Source organism: Aythya fuligula, chromosome 2, assembly GCF_009819795.1.
Source record: "Aythya fuligula isolate bAytFul2 chromosome 2, bAytFul2.pri, whole genome shotgun sequence".
NCBI lineage: Eukaryota > Metazoa > Chordata > Aves > Anseriformes > Anatidae > Aythya > Aythya fuligula.
This window is the reverse complement of record NC_045560.1, coordinates 66,588,817-66,612,208: the sequence shown is the minus strand read 5'-3', so window position 1 is coordinate 66,612,208 and position 23,392 is coordinate 66,588,817. Positions and strand designations below refer to the sequence as shown.

Sequence of the window (23,392 nt, the reverse complement as noted above, 5' to 3'; positions counted from 1 at the left end):
TTCATTCAGTGTTCATTCTGCCCTCCCCTCCTCCCAGACACTCTGACATCTGCCAGCCCAGATGAACTCAGGAAGGTAAATACATGTTGCCGCCACAACACAGGAGTTGTCCCCTATGGAAAAGGGTGAAGAGCTGCCAATGAGGAGGAGATGCCTCTGGAGCAGCTTGTGGATGAAGCTTTGTGACCAGCTGGACTTGTGCAGTCACAGTTGAGCCTTCCTAGGTCCATTTTCCAGATGATAGTGTGTTATGGTATAGTATTGTGTCTATGATTATTGTTTATTATTAATGCAAGTGGGCAACAGGTTTCCCTATGGAAAGAGGTTTTCTGAAAAGTCTGGATCCAGCCTCTTTTGGTTTTGATTGTGAGGGAAAAGAGTAGTTGTGTAACCTCGTTAATGACTGCTACCAGGTGTCAATCCATATATTATTTAAATGGCCTAAGTCATTGTCTCTCCTCCTTCGCTCTAGTAAAGCCAGAGGGAGAATTAGCTTCTCATTTCAATTGACTCAGAATGGATCTGGGCACCTAAATCCTCTAGTACTTTTGAGCATCACTGAGCAAGTGAAGATTACTTCAGTCCCCTCTGACCTGCTGTGCAAGAGTTTAAAAGAAACACTGTGTTGTTTTTGTTGTGTTTATTTATTTTTTAACACACATTTGCAAAAAAAAAAAAAAAAGCAAAATAATGATCTTAACATATCTACTAGCTTGATACTGAACCAGGCTTCTCCTATGATTTCTTTCTTGAGTTAATAATTCTCCATAAGCATAGATCTTCTCAGGAAGAGCCTTCTAACAAGAACTAACCAAAATCCTGCTGGAAATAGGAAGTTAAGTGTTACATTAATCAATTTATGCAGCATGCAGTTAACTGCTAGTTATATACTAGTCAGGTATAGACAATGTCATCTGGACTCTGTAAAATTTCCAGAAAATGGATAATTTGTATAGCAAAATAAATAGGTGTGGATGAAAAGGTGGAAAGAGAAGTAGACATGCATACAGTATATGTAGTATAGATATGTTCCATGGGTACCTCTCCTATTTCTTCTAAATGTGACAAAAAACATCCTATTTGTGCAGCCCCACATTTGTGAAGTAGGTACAAGAGGGCCATACATTATACATGTGTTAAATTAGTTGTTGTTTTTTGTTTGTTTGTTTGTTTGTTTGTAATAGTTAAACATACTTTAAAGCAAACATTGAAAAGGAAATATTTACCCTGTTTATCCTCTGGGAGGGCTTCCTCCTCTGAGATGAGGCAGGAATGTTATCAGTAAATTGGATAATCAGGAACAGCTTAGCCGAGAAAAGAGGGTGGAAATATATTTTAAATTCAAATTTGTCCTTGAACAGCATCAAGCATGTTTCACATTTGTTCCTAGATAATTTTCAAGCTCACTGTAATTTTTGTAAAATTGCTATTAATATGAAATTGCAGTCAATGCTTAGTGAAAAGAGACATTAAAGATGTTGACCAACATTTGCTGCCTAACTCGATGGAAAACAAAAACATTTCCAGTACGTCTACAATCAGTATTTCAAAGTTATATTAGCCTAGATGATTATGACCCAAAACTACATTGAAAGACACCGATGTAGCTGAAGTAATGTTTATCTTAGGTCCCTGTGACTGCTCTGTGCTGGCCAATGCTCCTGAGATCAGCCCTAGAGAGGAACGTAATGGTAAACTTAGATTTTTTTAAAGACCCGGGAATGAAGAAGAATATTTTTTTTTTTTTAATGTCCTTCTATGTACTTTTTCTGAGCTCATGTGAGACATCAGGTGTTTTCAGATAAGCAAATTAGATACATTTTCTTTGAAACAAACCTTCTAGTAAAAACATGTTTTCTACATAGGCTTTGTCGACCAGAGTATCACTATTACGTGGATAGCACATTGTCATATAGCTGACAAAAGCATCATCTAGAAGGGAAATTATTAAGAGCTCCAGCTTACTAGAAGTTGCAAAAATATATAAAATGAGGCAATTGTCAGAAATGTTTTTTCAAGTAGGGCATTGCCATCATGTAGAATAAAATGCCTGCGCACCATTGCTTGTTGCTGTCCTTAATATAGAAGGATGTCTCAGAGAACAGTGATTCTTGTGGTTCGTATGAAGCATTGATTGCTGAGACTTATCACTTCTCCCAGACGCTTTCTGCTTTTGTAATATGAATGCAAGTAAATGCAAGTTAAGTAGTTATCTACTCTAAATTGCATAAAGTTTAATTTTCCAGGTTATATAGAATCTGTAACTTTTCCTCTTTGACATAAGTTTATATTATGTGATGAAGGGTTCTGCATGCACACGGATCCCCTCTTTTTCTTCTGAAGTTCTGAAGACATGTTCTGCACTTGGAAACTGTGGTTACATTATAGTTTCCTTTAAAACATGCAAGTAATGATTTTGAAAATCTTGGAATATTTGTTCTTAATAAAAGGGATGGAAGCATGTGTCTTCCTCCCTTGAAAACAATTCCACTTTCCCAGCCAAGAGTGGAAATGGGTTATGGCTGGCATGATCTCTGAGTCATTGTGAACTACAAAGCCATAGTCAGTATTTCCCTGATTGGTTTCATTGGTGTAGCATTACACGTTAATGGGGGTTGTGTACTGATGAGGGAATGAGTATTTGCAATGCTAATATAGCTTGCTTTTCAAGCTGCAACTCTCAGAAGTGTAGCAGGCTTTACAATCCCTGTGGCATATGAAACTTTCCAGGAAGACTCTGTACTGCCCCAGGTCTTTTTCTTAAACCTGGGGACAAAGTAGTGTCATAAAGTGACACCTTGTCTACCTCTCTAAATGCAGGCACAACATATTAGCATCATCAGGGGTTCATCTGCACATCTATTTACAGCTGTATGTTAAGATGTTGTCTGTCTTGTAATGTTTGTTATAGCTAATAAACATGGAGAAGTTACACCAAAGATCTGTTTTTCTAAACCTAGTCCCTCAACTCAGCAGAGCATACAAATCCATTTTCCATTAATAATCTAAGGATAGGACAAACAATCTCTGAGTACAACAAATCTTAAATATCACCAGAAGGGAAGACACAGGATGGTTTCTCTTGAAGAGCAGCAGATGAGCAACAACCTCTGACAAGCAGTTTTTTCCATAACAAGCTGATGAAATGCTCAGCAGAGTGTATTGCTTAATGGTGTTCTCTAAGGGCAACAAACTCTTTGTTAGCTGAAACAGATTTTTCTGAAGAGCAACAGAAAATTCAGCACTTTGATGGAATGTGAGTGCATTTCTCACAGATGCTCTTTCAAAATGCCTCATCTGTAAAATTGAGCCTGTTGCTTAATGAAAGAATCAGAAATCATGCTGGCCCTCTGTACCTCTTATAGGCAAGGCAGCATAAATGCCAACATAGAGAGGATAGTGGGTTATACTGAAGAACTATGTTCATTCCTGCAGTGATGCTGCTTACACTTGACCACCCCTGGCCAAGGTCCATGGACCTTCCCCAACATTGATCTCCACGTCTGCCTCATCTCGAAGACATTTCCCTACTTTCAGGATCTTCTCTCTGACCAGAGCCTTCACCTTGTTCTCTCTGAGACCATTTCTTTTCAGAAATCTATCTTCTAGCACCAGCTCTTCTGGAAACCAAGCCTACAGTTTCTCCAGTCTAAGTAGACTATGTACAGAAAGAAGAACAGAACATGATTAGCCTCTTAATTGAGGGGTCTGCCTCATGTCTTTTTATTAGCTGGAGGATTTGAAATGTGCCACATCTGTTTAGTCCAAGTGTTATCAAAATTTCCAAGCAGCCATACCACTTGCAAGGAGCAGGCTCCTTCTTTAGAGTTCAGGAATTCAGTTGTGGACATTCAAACATGTGTATACACAGTTATCTCCTGCCAGTTAGTGTTCACAATTTTAGCTATATTTGCTTATGACAGCTCCATCTCCTAAATCTGAATACATGTATTGACCCAGCTGCCTGTTAGTAAAATCCATCTGTGCCAGTGCAATCTCCTCCCAATACTCCCCCCTCCCCCGCCAAAAAAAAAAAAAAAAAAAAAAAAAATATATGGCTTCAGAGGCATCCCACCAACAAACAGCTCCTCTTGCATAGAAAATCATTTTGCTAAAAGCAAAGTTGTTTGATGGAATTTACTGGATATTTATTTTTTTTAAGGTTATATCAGAGTACAGGCCAGACAGTTGTAGCTACCTAGACTGTTTATGCCTATAGTTTTCCTTCTCTCTGATGGCGGTAATATAATTATGTGGTCAATACTTTAAATCAGGCTTTTGGACAACAAGTGACATTATCATGCTGGTGCAAGCTGTGCATGCAGATGAGAAAAGTTATGACCTAAATTGGTTTGGCTTATTCCTACTTAAATCTAGGGTGAGTTGAGATAATGCAAATCTTTATTAACCCTGGAGATGTTCAGTGATGCATTGAAGCTGTTCCTGGGAATAGGTAAAATCTTAGAAAGCAGTTTGGTAATTTTGGTTTAATTTGTAGGAATCAAGTAAAATTTCAGCTAACTGTCCTTTTTGTTTTTTTGCTTCCCAGACTGACCCCAAGGCAAGTAACACTACTTTGCGTTGCTGAGCTGCAAAAACTTGAATGTAATCATTTGAAAGAAGTTTTATTTTTCTTTTAAACAATAATTGATGCCATATAGAGGTGCACTTGTAAGCTTGTAATGAGTCAGGGTTTAAATCTGGTCTCAGGTTGTAACAGTGAAGGCTGAGATTGCCACTCTGAGCAGATGACAGAAATAGTCAAAAGTGGTTTTATGCCTGACTTCTGTCATTTTGCTGAAATCAGTAACCTTTTCTTGAAATTTGTCAGTTTAAGTTTGTTTTGAAAAAGATTTTTTCTGAACACTTGCATGTGGGTTGAAAAGTTTCATTTGAATGTTTTTCCACATCTAGCATTTCATTTTTTTGCTTTCATAATTGCTGTGGAAAAGGAACTGAAACACCTCATTATACAATATGGTTGTTAAACTCTGTAAAGAAGCAGCATGCCGTGATTAATAGTAAAAATGATTCCCTGAAAACTGGTATAACCATTTTGCTGGGATCAGTTATACCTGCCCAGTTACCTACAGCAGTGCCCTGAGTCATCTCTGATCTCACCACATCCTGCTGTCACCTACACCTGCAGCTTCTGATGAAGTCTTACCCAGCTATGTGTGCATCCAAGGGCAGAAATGGCTTTGGAGAAGAAGCCTGTTTGTGGCCACATCCTGACCATGCAATAGGTGTTAGGCAGAGATGAGTGTAGTTATCCTCTGTCAATCCACCTTCCAGCTTTGCTGCCAGTTACTGTGAAATGGGTAAAAGAGGGGGAGGGAGGAGAATCATGGCCATGGTAAGCCACATGTCATGTGAGGCCCTTTGTTGCAGGCCTGCTAGTCTGTCTGCACTAACAAAGAACAGGAACAATGAGGTTGCGCTGATGAGGGAGTATTCATGCTGCACCACTGAAGAGTCAAAACCCTCAGTAAGTCTGAAAGAGCAGAAGGCCAGAGAGGAGCTGGCTGTTTACATATCAGTTTTGTGTTTTTTTTTAACTAAACCTTTTATAGTCAGATTGCCCTAATCTTCTAGCACATAGCAGCCTCTCATTTCAAGCCCATTAATGATGGATATCTGTAACCAACAAGAAATGTTAAAAATCCATTAACAGAGCAGAGAGAATATTAAATCTCTTTGCTAAGGGCAGGCTGTTCTTTTATTTTATAACTCTTTTCCCACATTTTCAGCAAGCCTAGAGACACATTCTTCATTTTGCAGCATAGTCTTTGTTCACATAATATTTTCCTTGTTTTCAACTGCTCGATAATGGTATAACCCCTTCAAAAAAAAATCAAGATTTCAGCATATATATGACTGGCAGAAAACAGACTCCACAATCAGTAAGATTGTAAAGTAGGTACGTTTATTCAGCGCTGGGCAGTGTGGGGGGTAGTCCCACCAAAGTCGTGTGCACCTGACATGGCAACTTGCCTTGGTTTTATACAGTAAAGAGTTACATATGCATGAAGTTTCACAATATGCCTGTATATATTCATAACCTGTCCCCGCTTTGTATTAAAATTAATTCCAAGGAGTCATTTCCATAAACTCCTCCCATCTGCGCTTGCACAGTGTATTCTGGTGGTGGTCATCAGGGGTCATGGGGATGAAGATTGATGACTCTTCCTCATCACCACTAGTTGACCTCTTGTCTTTGCGCAGACTCAGTTTCTCCTTGGCTCTTGTCCATCCACGGGACCTGTTTCTACCAGTTTCTTAAGATAGGTTCACACTCTTATCAAGAGACTGACCTTGGTAAAGGGGCCCAAGGCTTCTTGCTTTAATTAATTTGCACCATCCTCGTTTCATGCTGTCAGCACTCTATCTCTACTTGATAAGATTCCTCTAAATCCCTCTCTGTTTCCCCTTTTCTAAAAGGTAGTAAATTCTTTTCTAAAAGGTTAGCGAGTTATTGTATTCTCCTAACTCCCTCTCTCATATAAGTGGCTTTAAAATATTCATGTGCTTTTTCAAAGAATCTCAAAACAGAAGGAAAAAAAGTTGCAACTGGACATCTCTTCACTTTAGCATAAGAACAGAGGTACAAATGAATTGAGCTTGCCAACATGGGGACCTTTTTTGAAATCTGACTTTAATCATTTTCATCTCAATGAGAGTTACTGTCCACGCTGTATTTGCCAATATTACAAAGACCAAGATCAGCCACCAATCAGCCACCTAGTCTTTCTTTGGGCCACCATACCAGGTTTATTTTCTCTGTATCACCTTGTCCTTCTCAGCGCTCTACAATCTCTGGTGTAGTTCAATATCAACCTTCATAGAGAAGTCCATTCCTATCACCTTTGAGCTATTTTCCTTCTCAGCAAAACAACCCAGTGCAAAGATCTACAAAGAAGTCTTGGAGTGCTATTGCATGTCTACAATAATTGTTATTGAGATATCAGAGTCAGTTTATTTAGAGCAAAGAACATTAGAGACATTGATTAAGTTCGGGTTTTAGAGGACAGGATTTTTTCTTTTGATAATACAGTTAGCTGTTAGTTAATTTGTTATGGTGTTCCTGCACCTTAACTAACATTTAGATGATCAAAAACATAAGACAATATTTTAAGAAATATGGAGGTGGATATTTCCTTTCAGGGGCAGACATTTATAGCAAAGCTGCTGAATATATGAAAAAAGTATTGCCAAAAGAAACCCTTGCAGCCAATTTTTTCAGTACAGGGCAGTGAATTTCATCCTCTTCTGATCATTAAACATCAAAAATGAGAATCTCTTTTGGACTAGGAGACAGGAAAAGGCTATTTGTCTTTTAAGTAAATCTCATTGGTCCTGTACCACAGTATAAAAAGGCTGTCAGCATTGGAAGTAAAGAAGTTATGAAGTTGATTTGCCAGAGAAATAAAGGCATTTCCTCTTGCTGTTATGTATGATTTGAAACCATGAATTTAGAAAGAACTTTATTTTAGCATGGATATTTTTCTTTTCTGTAACAGCGCTTGAAGGAAAACTTGTCTACTACTGCCTCTTTTTTTTCTCAGCACACTGTTTCTAAACAAAACTGTCACTAAGAAGTCGGTTCTAATTTTATGTACCGTTTTGTAGCCTGCCTACATACAAGGCAACTATTTGTGCTATTTAAATATTTGTGCTATTTAAATTGTGTATTGTTACAGGGAAACTGAATGGGGTAGACACTCAAATAGACCCAGACTTCTTAGGGACACATAATCTAAAAATTATTAATTGAACAGGACAGGTACTGCGGCTGGAAATCAAGTTCTGCTCTACAAAATACAAACATACAAGTCACAGCTTGTCCCAGCACCCAATTCAGTTTAGACTGGCACAAGATGAACTCAGGAAAACGGGATGCTCACTCCAACCAGTTGAGCTGTCAGGTCCAGACCTGGCAACTTGGGTGCAAATAGAAGGGTTCCTCTTCTAGATCATACCTGGTGTTGGACCTCTCTGTATAGTATTCCCCTTCCAGAAGAACTACAGGATTAACCTACCTGTAACTCAGCATGTTTTGAACTGACAGATTTAACTATAGAAAAAATACCAACCAGAAGGTAAAACTTTTGAAGTCAATTCCATGCTGCTTTTACTCATGAAAACTTGCCTAAATAAGATTTTTGCCTGCTTTTCTTTATATGCTTTGATCTCTTCATCCTACCCATATGGTATTCATGCATGGAGTGTTTTTGCCAGTGTTCAAATGAGTGTAGACCAACTAGGCAAGTCAAAAGGGAAGGCTACCTGTAAAGTGTGATTTTTTTTTTCTCCTCAAAAAGAAAGATATTTCCTTTTGAATTGACAAAATGGAAATGCCAAGGGCTGCTGTAATCCATTTATCTGTGAACAGTCTAGGAACATTTCCCCTCTCCTTAGTGCTTTTTTTGAATAATCCATTTGGTCCTGTATTTAGCAGTAGAAAGCGCAATGGGTAAATTGCTAATACTACTGGTAATTTTATGCAAGAGGAGTATCTGTGTATCAGTTAATACACCTGGCAACACACCATCCAACACTATCACACAGGATTGACATTCAGTGGCTGGTCATTTAGGATGTATAGGTAGCATGGGTTTGGACTCCAATCTGTAGGCCAGCTGGGATTCTGTGTGTCAGCTGGGGCAAGTGATGGAATCACTGTGTCATTTAAGAAGATGAAGCAAGAGGGTGTTGTCTAGGGCAGGTAAAGGGGCAATTCCTGAGGTCAGCCAAGGCAAAGTGATGAAGACCAAGGAAGGATGAGCAAAATGATGCCTAGCTTATCCTTGTTAACATAATGATTTTGGGGAATCAAGATTTTTAAATTAAAAGGGGCAGGTATCCTGCACAGAAAATGTCATTCTCTGTTTTATCTGCAGCTCTTGTGTTCTGAGGCAGAGTGAGGACAAAGGAGGAGAGTGAGTGTTTGTCTCCAGTGGCAGCCAGCTATGGGGAAAGGAAGTAGCCATAGAGGAATTTTTAAAAATAGTCTCCATCCTTTCAGTGTCAGAGCTTTTACACAAAAACAATTAAAAAAATGAAGAAGAGAGCAGGGGGAAGGACATTGCGCAAAGACTAAGAAATGGAAATGGAGTCACAAATGCCATTTCAGGGACTTCTCTTTCTCCATCCAAGGTGACATCCTAGACTCCTCACTGCTACAGTACTAGCCCAGCTTGCTTTAAATTCTCCATTTCCCATGATTTCTGGCACAGAGACAGGTTTCCAGTGACAATTCCAAATGCGCTCAGGGAGAAAGGGGGCAAGGCAATCATTATTTTTATCAGCCTCCCACAGCAGAAGTTGAAGTTCTGTGGAAAATAATTAATTTTAAATGTATTTATTTATGAAAGCTTTAAATCAAAACAATTTCTGATTGGCACATTCATCTCAGCTGGAACAACAAAAAATAGTGGTTGGGTCACAACTGGTCTAGCTGGAGGTGCCAGCCTGTGTCTTTGCCCTTCTTAGTTCTCTCTATCTCTTACTCATATAGACCTGAATCTTTTTACCCTTTCTTCTTCTTTTTTTTTTTTTTTTTCCCTACTTTAGCATAAGTACCTAATATAGTTGTCTTTATATACTCAGCATGATGTCATGTTGTTACTAAGATTCGAAATTTTCTTTCAGATTTCTTCAGGCTGTAGAGCTCATTCTCCCTTACTAGCTATTAATCTTATGTTGAGTCTAGAAACAACAGGCAAAAAGCATCATCCAGCAGTGCTGCAGCCGTAGCTGTTCTGGCCAAGAGGATGATAAAGGTTCTATTTGCAAGCCTGTGACAAACGCAATTCTCATTTGCATTCCCTAGGATAAATGTCACTTTCCTGAAATGAAGAGTGGTTACTAAATTACTTTAATTGGAGAAACAGGCATAAAGCCTTGGAATCGAATTCTGCCCTTTCCATCTCCTTTATCTCTCTCTGCCTTCAAATGTTTCCATTCACCTGAATTGAGGTGTTCTGATCCCATTAGGACTTCCTCCATAAAAGGCTTAGATTTATGGAAGTGATGTCCTTTTGGTAGTATTTAGGGTCACATTATCAGAACAGTTTAAGATTGAATTTTCCATGGCTGTTCCAAAAAACCTAGCCACTGGTTTAGATATTCAGATGGGAGCTGACCCAGTTGTGGAGTATTTCTAGCAAGGTGCTATTAAATATGACCTGCTTCTCAAAACAATATGTCCTTCTAGTGTTAGGTGTCTGGATGCATTAATTGGTATCTGAAGAAAACAACTGTGACAGAACCTCATTTGTAAGTTTAAGAGCTACTCAAGTATCCTGAAAGGAATTTTCCTCATTTGCTTCCAGTGAAACACTGTTTCTTTTGGCAGTTTTGGCTTTTTCATTTGCAAAACTATACCAGACTTTACTGACTATGATAAAATGAATAGATGTGTTAATAAACAGGACACCAGGACACCAGAGTGTTGTCTTCCTATATGAAGTTTGTGACTACATTGACAGGTATGTTTATGTGTGCTACAAGTCAGCTAAACATGTATAGTACTTTCCATTCTAAACCACAGTTCTAACAGCTTGCAATTTTCATGATTTAAACACCAGTATCTGGGCCAAGTACTGCCTTATCAGAGACACCTTTTCCCCTTTTACCTATTAGTCCCTCAGATAGGAGCCATGTGCTGTGGATTTACGTGGCAAGGTTTTGGTAGCAGGGGACCATAGGGGTGGTTTCTGTGAGAAGGATCTAGAAGCTGCCCCATGTTTGGTAAGGGCCCCACTGCTGACCAGAGCCAAGCCAATAAGCGATGTTGTTTTGCGCCTCTGTGAGAGCATATTTAAGGCAGGGAAAAAAAAACACTGCGCCACACAGCAGCTGGGAGAGTGAGAGGAGTGAGGAACAGCCTTGCAGGCACCAAGGTCAGTGAAGAAGGAGGGGGAGAGGTGCTCCAGGGGCTGGAGCAGAAGTCCCCTGCAGCCTGTGGTGACGACCATGGTGAAGCAGGATGTCCCCCTGCAGCCCATGGAGTACCACGGTGGAGCAGGGTTCCACACTGCAGCCCATGGAGGAGACCACGGTGGAGCAGGTGGCCCTGCACCGACAGAGGCTGATGCCTGTGGAAGACCCCTGCCGGAGCAGATTCCGGGCCGGACCTGTAGCGCGTGGAGAGGAGACCACACAGGAGCAGGTGACCTGGCAGGAGCTGCTGCCCGTGGGGGACCCAGGTTGGAGCGGTTTGCTCCTGAGGGATGGCCCCTGTGGTACGGACCCATATCTGGAGCAGTTCTGGAAGAGCTGCTGCCTGTGGGAAGCCCACACCGGATCAGTTCATCAAGGACTGTATCCCGTGGGTGGGACCCCACAGCACAGGGAATGAGAGTGATTGAGAAGGAGCGGCAGAGAAGAAGTGCTGTAGACTGACCATAACCCCCATTCCCCCGTTCCCCTGCCCCTGCGCCGCTCAGGGGAAGGAGGTGGAAGAGGGTGGATGTGGGGGGAAGGTGCTTTTGGTTTCTTTCCTTTGTTTCTCACTTCTCTAGCTTGTTAGTAATTAGCAATAAACCTTACTATCTCCCTATGCCGAATCTGTTTTGCCCGTTACAATAATTACTGTGTGATCTGCTTGTCCTTATCTCAAACTTTGAGCCTTTTTCATCTTATTTTCTCCCCGTTCCTCTTTGAGGAGGGGAGTGAGAGAGCGGCTGTGGTGGAGCTCGGCTGACCACTCGAGCAGAACCACAACACCATGGCATCCTGGTTTTGGCAAATATGTTCATATTGCAAGGCATAAAGAGGCAAAGACAGGGGGACCACAGGAAAGTGATGCTATTAATCATCTACTATTTGGAAATACGCAGATGATGTAAAAGAACACATACTGACTGATGAAGAAGTAGAAAGACTAACTCAGTGGGAATAAGCCCATCATAGAGAGGCTTTTAACTTCAAGCACACCCTGGTGTCCTATGAGAAAGAAGTGTTAAATAAAGGTACCCATTCATCAAACACTGTCCACTCTGTTCACTGAATGAAGTATAAATGAATTGAACAAAAATAATCTCAAGACTGCAAACAAAGAGGGACTGAGCAGGACCTTTGTTCTGATATCCTCAGTATTTAAGAATTTAAGCAACCACAATAAGGTTCTTCGGAGAAGGGAATAGGGATCATTACTTTTTTAAAACAATGATAAAGAGTCCATCAAAGTTGTTCGTCTCCTCCTTTGAGAGAAAACTGAAGCAAATGGTAGTTAGGGTACACAAGTTCAGCTTAATTGCAAATCCTTTAGTCCCTCTGTTTCTGGTCCACCACAAATGGAAATGACTGGCATGTTTGGGATGGGTAAAGGCATTTCAGTGAGTACGTTATACCAGTAGCTTCCAGCTGTGCATCAAGGTTGGCATCGAGGAATATCTGCTATTGGGAATAAATCGTAGGCTGCAATCATGCTGCCAGATATTTAGGGAGGCAGGAAACAAAGAGCAATGACCAGGCTTGCTGTTTGCCAGAACAATATGCCCAGCAGAAATCCCTGAGAAGAGCATTTGTAGTGTCCCAAACTTCACGGGTTCTACAACAATAGTGCCCCTTCCAGAAACTGCTTTGGCCATCTCAAATGTGAACTCTTTCCTCATTTTCTCCCTTCCCCACATTTCACTTTGTGGAAAGACTAACCCAGTGGGAATAAGCCCACCACAGAGAGACTTTTAACTTCAAACACATCCTGGTGTCCTATGAGAGAGAAGTGAAACTACCCAAGTTTCCTCAAATAGTCTGCCCCAGTATGTTATTATTATTACCATCATTATTATATTTTTTTTTCTTTTAATGATTAATACCATGTATTTTATACTGTTTAACGTATGCTCAGTCCAAATTCCTTGCTTTCTCATGCTCTCTGGGGTAATCTATTTTCAAATAATGTTTCTAGACATTGCTATATCCTATGCTACTTCTGTAGGCATCATGAAATACCTGTTTCATACTGGTGTGACTGTCAACAAGTTCAGTCAGCTTTATGTAAATTGCTCGCAACACCCATGTTCGGCCTACTTTTTCCCAATTTCAAACTACAGGGATGCCTTCCAAAACCAGCAAAGCCAAACAAAGCCCTGCAAAGTCAACAAGCTTGCTTACATGTTAGCCCAAAAAACTGACCCCATTGGTCAATCCCGGATCTTATTTACACCTGTACCACGTGTGGACCAGTTCTTCACAGTGTGAGCACTGTACCTCAGTGCTGAATCTCAAGAGTTTGGGGGGCAGATGCACTGCCAGTATGTATTTGTCTAACTTCTGGCATGCAGTTTTGAAATAGCTGAGCCATGATCCTCTGAGGAGGTTTGAGTTAGTGTGATGGAGAAAAGAAACTGGAGAAGAAAGATTTATCCTGGGGGAAAATTAAAATATTCCCTGTAGAAATGCCTTTTTCAGAGCTTGAGGTATGATGGGTAAGTGTAAACACAGAATAAACTCTTCCTCTTTAAGCCCTCAGAGGGGGGCTGGGAGATACATGCAAACTGCTTCCAAGCTGCCTAGTCCCAAAGTAAACCAAATAGTTAAAAGTAACAATGAATTGATGATTGAAGCTTTTGGTAGTTGAAGGCAATTTCATTTTTATTAAACAAAAATGAAATTATTGTAGACTCAAATGTATGAAATACTTTTCCTCTCTTCGAAGCAACTATTTACCTATCCATATGTAACAAATGGTATTCAGTAATAGAAATGTAAAGTGTTAGTCTTTTGTAACTTACTGCATTACACTGATCATGGCTCATTTCTACATGCCCACAGATTTCTCTTCTGAATAAGTTGTTTGATTTTGAAAGTAGCATGTCTACTTTGCATTATTTTTGTACATCATTTGGATGCTCAGTTACATCAACAAATGTGTATCTTCTGTGGTCACACAGTTATACCATGTAACACTAGCATTAAAATGGCTGGAATAGCATAACACAGCCAGCAGAAAGGACTGTGGCACTGTCTGCCCTTTTAGCTGAAGACATCTCAGGAGTGACTTGGTAAAGCAGGTAAGAGTTACACCGTTACAGACAAGCCTGAGAAGAGAGCTAGACTCAGTGTAAACACTAATGCTAAATACCTGTTTTGTAGGCGAAATAAGATGTAATTTTCCTTTCTTGTTCCATTCATTAGATCTAGTAAAGCAATGTGGAGGAAGTCCCAGTTTCTCACAGCTGTCTGTGTTGGTCACTGACCATCAGAAGGGATGGAAAAGAATCCTCACAGCACACAGGTGCAACCACACAGGAAAACAAACAAACACAAACAAACAAAAAAGCAGGGATATATTCCAGTGAATTTTGTGTTTACTAGAAAAAAAGGCCCTACGAGTGAGGCTAGGAATCTGCAGGTACCTGAGCAGTGAGTCTCCCTGCTCAGCTGAGAAGGGATGGGTAGGCAGCACATGGGGGGCCCCCAGAGTGCACCCCAAAATGCTCAGTTCCATTCACTCATTGTCTCTCCAACAGCCTTGGCAGCAAGGCAGTGAAGATGCCGGTTCCCTGTCCTACAAACAGCACACAAATGAAACACCTGGACCTTGCTCAGCCACCCCAGCTCCTCCAGCCTGCCTATGCCTGTTATGGAAGTGTCTACTTCAGGGACATCCTCCCCTGAAAGCGGTCCTATCAAGGCTCATTTTTTTGACACTAGTTTGATGCATCTTTCCCTGAAATGCTTCTTTCAGAAGTAGCATTTAACTGAGTGAAGTCAGCAGTGTGTACATGGTGCTAACTACTCAAATAACCAAGAGCTACATGAGTACTTTCAGATGTGGGATCTTCTGACTCCTCTGACTAATATTCCTATCATAGCTGACTAAGGAGGGCTTGTTAAAATGTCAAGAGATTTTTTTGGTTTGCTTCTGTTTGATTGTTGTTTTTGTTTGTTTGTTTGTTTGTTTGTTTGTTTGTTTTACTACATAGTTCACTCTCACTGTAGAGGATAATGAACTGACATACTGTTTATTCATCCTACTTATACAGTCCCATGGCAGGAGGAAAATAGTTGCTGCAGCCTAACTGATACTGCATAGTTCAGAAAGTCTTACAGGTGTATGAATAAGAGTGACTGCTCCTACCTGGAAGCACAGATTCAGCTCTGATATTTAAGAGTAGGTCCACATTGAAGATAATGCAGAATAACTATTGCCCAACAAGGAGAAGTCTGCTTCTGTACAGCAAAATTTCTGCTGGAGCTCCCCAAACTGTGGGACTAGATTTTTTCACTGTCATTGAGGGACACCAAGGAAAGGTCCATAACATCCTTGCTGCCCAGCTCAGGGCTATGCAAGGGGCAGGGAGCAATTTCTGCATGTCCCTGAGCACTGGCCTGGGGAAGCAAGAGCTGCAGCCCCTAGGTGGATGGGAGGGTAACACTAAGCAAGATGTCTCAGCCCCTTTCATGCACATCTGGAGCTACCTCTTACCCGTGAAATCTGTCCCTCTGCTGATGGCTTGGCTCCCAAGGACAGCTTCTGAGCCTGGATGGTCCTCTGGTAGCTCACTCAGCCATACACAGCTCCCATGCCAAACACTTATGAAATAGTAAAGGAATTTTGCTTGATGTTCATAAGGATGAGACATCACTAACAGAACTATCACACAATGGAGCATAATTCTATATATATATCTGAAGGCAGCATTAGCTTGAGAAAGAGCCTAGGGAAGAAATGCCTAAATTGAAGAGGATGTAAAGAAAATGCATATATATATGCGTACAAAAAAAATAGGCAAGGTAAAGTTTGCCATCAGTATTTACACTGCTGACCTACCCATCAGCTCTTTCTGGTCATTCATTAAATGCATGGAAATTTGTTTAGTGCATGGAAACTATTGATTTTGCCTAATTTAATTATTTCCTTGCATTTCACAGGGACAAACGCTAAACATGGACTGCGCTGTAAAGCTTGTAAGATGAGCATCCACCACAAGTGTGCAGACAGTATTGGACAACAGCGTTGCATGGGCAAGCTGGTAAGTGAGCAGCCCAGGGCAGCAAGTGTGTGTGGGGGACACCTTACTTTGTATGTCAGACAGCCAGGCTAGCATTTACTTGAAAATATAACAACATAATCCAAACCTAGCTACATATCAGAATTAATTCCTATGATTTAAACTGTACTTTCTGTAGTTGAAATTTCTACAGGAAAAGCTACATATTAGTCAAATATTTTGGCGGAGTTTAACAAAAGAAAAAACCTTCAGTTATGTTTTATTGTTTTTTTCCACTGTTAGGGCTTGAAGAAAAATCATAATTCATCTTTTAAAAAAAAAAAAAAAAAAAAAACTGAAGGAGATTTCGCAGTACAGAGCTTGAAGCAATCTCCCAGTAGGAGAGGAGACCTGCCCCGTATGGACACAGCACCTTAGTGCCTTGGTCACCTTCTGAGCAGCAGGTTCTCATTACTGGCAAAGGCAGGATACTGTATTTGAGATTATTCTAACTTAACTTGGTGACTTTTTTATGGGAAAATGGTTCTTTTGGTTACTTCTGGGGAAAAAAGAAAAAACACTTGGGAAAATGACTATTTGGAATACGGAGAATAGGTACAAATATTCCTGTTTCAGATGTTTTCAGTTCTGTTGCAAACATGTGACAACTGAAGGCACTTACGACAAATCTAAGCTAAAAACAAAGAACCTTATATATTACATGAGGAAAAAGGCAAGCATTGACTTCAAAAGGGCCAGAAAACCCACCTCTCTCTGGAAAGATCTTTTCTCTCCAAGTATATTTAGTGAGTGCTATCATTGTTTGTACTCCTGAAGCAAATCTTGATACATTTAAAGCATAACCATAGCCCTAGTGTGAGTCTTTCTGGTACAAGAAGTTGATCTGTGAAGAGCTGAATTACCCTCTTGCAGGCCTGGGACAAGCCAAATATTAAGTCACACTAATTGTTTCACACATTGCTTGATCCCAGCCTCAACTGTTGTGGTCACTAGTTTACAAAAACAGAAAACAAGAGGCAAAATTTATAGCAGAAGGAAGTCCAGCGAAGTCGTGGGAGTTTTATGAGTTCATGTGGTGTCTGAATTTGGTTTGTTTGGGGCCAAACTGAGGCTGGGGAATTGGAATTTATTCTTATAAGAAACCATATATATCAGTCCCCTCATTCCTTCATAATCCATACTGCAGTTCATTAGTGAAAGAACTATTTCTGGTTTTTGTTTGTTTGTTGTTGTTGTTGTTTTGTTTTGTTTATTTGTTTGTTTTTTAATATATATTGAATATAGGATACAGAAAATATGCATATCCTCGGGAGGCTTTTCCACTTCTCGGTGTGGCTAGAGGTTCTAAAGGCCTGCAAAAATCAGAGGTCTGAAAATCCTTTTGTGAATCTCTAGTGCCTTGAAAGGTATTTCCAAAGACTTAGGTGTTAGCACCTTCATTTTGGGTACTCAGCCTTTACTTGAGATATTTACAACCTGAGATGGTAGATAGAAAATTAAGAGAAAATATTTAATCTTCTAAGAATGGTCTTTAGAGTGATATAGGACAACCTCATTGACAATACTGTGGTATTCTTCAGTGGTATAGCCTGAGTTGTTATAGTGCATTTCTCTACAAACAGATATTTAGGGGACATCTGGTATTGACTTGGGGAATTTTTTGACCTTGCTAGACAAAAAAAAAAAAAGTAGTGGAAGCTGTGGTCAGTCAGCAGCAAGCTTTAAAAAAATACACAGAATTGCTCTATATTTCTTGGGTTTCACAACTTTTTTACTTGAGAACATGGATATTTGGAGACAAGGTGGGGAAGGATAGATGCTTGTTTAGCAAATGCAAATCAATGCAAATTCACTTCACATAAGAAGAAAGGGAGAGGTGAACACAGAGCTTCCCAGAACGTCTAATGATTCAGCACTTCTGCTGCAATTAATTAGTGCTGCTTATGTGTAAGACAAAGGAAAAGAGGAGGCTGGAAATGAGCCCATCCTTCTTCCACATAAATACGGGAAATTATTCTTTTCCAGGAGAAAAAAAAAAAATCAAATAAATCCCTGATCTCTGCACCCCGCAGTGACTCAACAACAGGAGGCAAATTTCCATCCTTGCCACACTTCACAGAAGAAAAATCCTCTCTGTTATGCCACTAGACAAAGAGCTGAGTTTATTTCTATTATGTCAATCATGGTAGCAATGCACTTCATATGTTTTTGTTTTCTCTCCCTCCAGCCAAAGGGATTTCGACGGTACTACAGCTCACCACTACTCATTCATGAACAGTTTGGCTGCATCAAAGAAGTGATGCCTATTGGTAGGTTTTGATTGCTTTTCCATTCTGTCTCCCTTTGGCAGTGCTCTGCAACAGCAGCAGCAGACTTCCAGCACGGTATTTGCCCTCAGCAGCCTTCCAGCTCCTTTCAGTGACTGGATGTCCTTTTGCCATCTCAGGAAAGGACCACTTCAAAGATACAAAGCTGGAAGAGGAGAGGGTGTGTTTATTGCGCATTTCACTCAAAACCCCCTACACATAACCTCTTAGCAATAATCTTGTTTATAATAATAGCCACCTGATCTCAAGGTAGAAACTTAGAAGAGAGGTGACAGTAGAATACTGAGGTGAAGGTCTGAGCTGGGAAGACCCAGGTGAGAGACAGACATCAAAACAGTGAGAGGCATTTGCATCACTGGTCTGGCTCTTGCTAGGTTCCTGTTCTTTCTCACCCACCTTTCTTACTTTCTTTTTTTTCCTTATTGAATGTTTCTACACTTTTCCCAAGTATCTAAAAGACCATATTTTGTTCACTGTAATAATTGAAAAGGAAAATTTTGAAATGGAGAAGCTCAGTTGGTTCCGGATAATACGCCTTTCCACAAGTACTATGACCAAGCAAGCCTGGCAGTATAAAAAGATGAATGCCAAAAATAGGAGTTTATTAAAATGGCATTTTGTTTTTTTTCAATGATTAAAAAAAAAAAAAAGTCAATTAAATTAATTTCATTTAAGTATCTCTTTCTAAAAAACATCTGTCATTTTTGTCAAAAATAGTTGAAACATTTTGAGAAAATGACTTTTTTTTACTAAAAAATGAGGTGTGCTTTTTTCTCATCAAAAATCAAAATTCCATGTATTTTTTTCAGTACTTTGGCAAAATTTTCTTCCTTTTATACAGTAATGCTAAGGTACTGTATGCTAAGTGTTTACTGCCTTGTATAACAAAGGAGGCTGAGGTCTAATAATGCAGTAAATATAAAAGGGTTTCATCTGGATCCATTCATGCCAATTGAAGACACCCATTTCTCTGCCATGGGAGAGTATTTTAGGACTAGCTAAGAGGAAGAATGGGAATGAGAAATGATCAGACACACCCGTGGGGGTAGTGGGCTTTCTGGCTACCCCTAGACTGTGCTCAGCAACCTGGAGCAAATTCCTAACTGTGAGTACTTTCTGATGACTGCCCCCAGACCCCTGTTTGTCCCACACTGGGGAGATCAACATCTCTCCAGGAAGATCTAGGTCATCTTGCTTATCCATGTTATTGCAGTAGCAGCACTATGAGGGTTAATGGCATAAAGATGATGGCCCACGCACACCACCCAGATGCTCTGTCATGGTTTTCTCATGACAGGGATTCAAAGAATCTGTATGATGGAAGGATGATCTTTATGTGAGCAGAAAGGCAGCAAAAAAATTGCTAGCAAAAGACAGTTCCACTAAGTTATTCAAGCGCTTTTTATCTGGATAGTCTCTCAACTTGTATTTCTAAACATACATCCCAACATGTCGGTACAAGCAGATGTTTCTCCAAGTGGAGCAGGAACACAGCCAGAAATACGTTTCAGGGACTGATGCGTGTTTTGCTCCTTCTGTTGCAGCCTGTGGCAATAAAGTTGATCCTGTGTACGAAACTCTCCGCTTTGGGACTTCCTTGGCTCAGAAAACTAAGAAGGGCAGTTCTGGCAGTGGGTCTGACTCTCCCAACAGGAATTCTGTAAGTATCCCACACCTTTGTTCCATTTTCTCTTTAGAGGAGCAACACACATTGATTCACAGGAGCTGGTACTGGAGTTCACAAAACTTGCATTTCAAGCTGAAAAAAAAATAATAATAATAATAAATACATAAAAGCTCATTCCCAGCTCCTGAAATGAGACAAGAAAACACTTTATTTTTATAAACTCAGGTTTTAAGTATCTTTTTGATGACTCTTGAGAAAAAGAATAAAGTACAAATTAAGTGAATAATGTTCTCCTATCAGATTGGAAAAGGAAATTATATTCTTTATTTTTGCGTATCTGTGGAAAAGCGGAACAGGAATATTTAACTGTGATCTCAGAGTGAACACATCTTGCCTGTTGCTGATAGTGGACATTTACCCTTCACACAAATGACAGTGTTGGGTTTGAAGTCATCAGAGCCTAGATTTAGAAGTACACCTTCTTCCTTCTCCATTGTATTCTCAAGGGGGGCATCACAGGGTTGGGCTCCTCTCTCCAAATCCCAAATGCTGGCAGGTGTTCTCAGTTTGTTATATCCCAGTAAAGAGACTTTCACATTAAAGTTAATCTTTGTCATTCATTCTCCCTTGTCATGAAAGTCACTTTCTTCAGGACTATGGCAAGAGGGTGGAAAAGGAGGACAAGGGAAAAGAGAGTTCCCTTAGTCCTGACTGTACTAAATCCTTACCTAGTTCAGTAATACCACTTAAGCATTTGTGTAAGGTAATGTCTTGTAATGTCTTTCTTTTCCCGAGAGATTCTTCTCACCCCTCGAAAACCAATCACAACTGAATGCACTGCAGACTGAAGCTGATTGTCATGTCTAAAAATTAGACCCATGCCATCTGACAATCTTTCCTGCACTTACCTCAGGAAAAAAAAAAAAAGATGGCATGCATGGAGGCACCATGAGAGTTGGTCTGCAACCCTCAGAATGAATACTTAATGTTTAATTTAAACTTGTCCTTAATTCTATTTATGTTTGGTTAAATGTTTTCCTAGGACTCAAACATATGCTCACTCACATGACTGAACTGTAATTTCAGATGGTATAGGTGACCTCTAAACAGACTTGGAATTGTCTCAGATGGGAAAGAAAGCAGACAAATTTACACAAGAACCAAGTGTAATCTGCAAGGGGGTTATTGAGGGATATGTCCTTCATATACTCTTGTATGTGCCTTAAAAGGAACTTGGTAATTTTCATTCTTTTTTTTTTTTCTTTAAAAAAAAAAAAGTGATTCTACCACCTGTCATATTGTGGTTACAGTTCTTACTTTCAATTATTTCATTTACTTTGAAACAGAAGTTCTACAAATATAATTATTGCATTATAAATAAATAAAGCATTGAATTATGAATATAATATATGAATAATATATATATGATATATATATGATATCTATAATATATATGAATACTCATGCAAAGAAATCATGAATGCTGTGTCAGCTTTCCCTAGAGAGCTGACCTTAACTAGGTGGGGTGTGGGTGTAGAATGAGGAACACAGGTTTATTGTGGGAATTTCTACAGGGTATTGAGGCTGAAAGAGAATAAAAAACGTGTCAGCATACAGAAAATAGAGAACACAGAGAACTGAATCAGCCTGGAGAAGAGAAGACTGAGAGGGGATCTCCTCAGTGTATATAAATATCTGAGGGGTTGGGGACAGAAGGATGTAGCCAACCTCTTCTCAGTGGTTTGTGGGGATAGGACAAAGGGCAATGGCTGCAAGTTAGAACACAGGAAGTTCCGCACTGACATGCGAAAGAACTTCTTCACGGTGAGGATGATGGAGCATTGGAACAGGCTGCCTAGGGAGGTTGTGGAGTCTCCTTCTGTGGAGATATTCAAGGCCTGTCTGGACGCCTACCTGGGCAGCCTGTTCTGAGGAACCTGCTTTGGCAGGGGGGTTGGACCCGATGATCTTTAGAAGTCCCTTCCAACCCCTACAGTTCTGTGATTCCGTGAATAAACAGACATGTGAAACCATACATTCTGCCAGTGCAAGCCTGTGGATTAAGTCAAGGATAAAAACCAGGGGCAGACCCAATCCTATCCAAAACGATGGGGCCATAGAGCTTCACAGCCATTATGTGTCACCAAGGAGCAGGCACTGACCAGTATCCAGAGCAGAGAGTGACGCAGAGCCCTTAGAGCCCAGGTAAAAATGCACTGGAGTATGCATGCTAACTGTCTGTGCAGTTAACAACACATAGGGACTAAACTCCTTCTCCAGTACTTCCTCAACTCTGTGCTGCTCTACTCCTTGGAAAACAGAAGCAGCAATGCAGCTGTGAGGCTCACAGCATCACTGGGCCTTTGTGGCTCATCCATGCCCCAGTCCTGGGAGCTGGGGACTGCTTTGGGGTTCTGCTGTGGGACCAAACTGTGGACATGAGGGATATGGTGACATCTGGGAACGTTCTGCACCTTGCAGGTGTGTCCAAGCCAGCAAAGGGCTAGCTCATGGTCACAGCAGTATAGCTGCACCTGTCAAGGCTAGTTAAAAGGCCAGGAGCTGGGATTTGCCTCTACAGCTTCCAGGATTGCAGCTCATGCCTGTGCAGTGTAGAGATACTGTCTTGTTCTGAATTAGCCAAGGTATTTTTAACACAACTAAGCAGTGTGGATGCACCCACTATGATTTTCAGCCCAGATTCTGCACTTCCTTTAAAAGAAAGTAGCCATATGTTCCAGATTTAGTACTTACTGCTTCCTTCAAAATGTGTTTCTGCAACCCACATTTATAAAGTCACTTGAGGTGATGTAAATGTGATTCCAGTTCTTGTTAGTGTTTGGGGGATCAGCTCCTCTCAAAAGCAGCTTTGTACCTCTGTGATTTCTATTAGACCCTTTGTCATATAACTCTTAACTGAGTTAGTCCTTTGGCATGCCTGAGGTTTCAGATGATATATATGTTGAAAAGACAGTCACTGCATATCCCACATGCAGTAGTACCCAACAAAGTATGAAGCTAATTAACAATTTTGATGCTAGTCTAAGAAGACTGAGGAACATGCCATAGCAATGAACTGAAAAGTAGCCGGTACTTACTGTTTCAACAAAAACAGTCTTTCCCTTCCCCACACAGTGATTAGAAATCCCTAGATATGTTCTACATTGACTCCTTGTTATCATCTCTATTGCAGTGCCTTCTTATCCAGGGGTGACCCATTTGTGCAAGGTGCAAGACAAGCAAGGCCTGGTCCAAAAGGTTGAGTCTAAAAACGATGCTTAACAGAGCAGTAAAATATAAGGCTGTGAAAAACAGCAAGGGAAACAGGATAATCACAGGATGCCTGTGGCATAAATCTACTCTTAACTCTTTCATTCATCAGTATACTTGGGTTGAGAAGTAGCTAGGAAAGTTCTTGATACTGGAAATAAATTTACAGGAAATATACTAAACTGCTAAAGTACTTTCTAAAA

General features: G+C 40.3%; 1 protein-coding gene across 1 annotated transcript in view; it reads left to right on the top strand.

The window, feature by feature from the left end:
* STAC (SH3 and cysteine rich domain) overlaps positions 1-23,392 on the top strand; it is an 84,158-nt gene that overhangs the window by 37,735 nt on the left and 23,031 nt on the right. Inside the window, 3 exon segments of the mRNA XM_032181420.1 lie at positions 15,886-15,986; positions 18,193-18,274; positions 19,837-19,952. Of these exon segments, the coding sequence (XP_032037311.1) occupies positions 15,886-15,986; positions 18,193-18,274; positions 19,837-19,952 (299 nt within the window).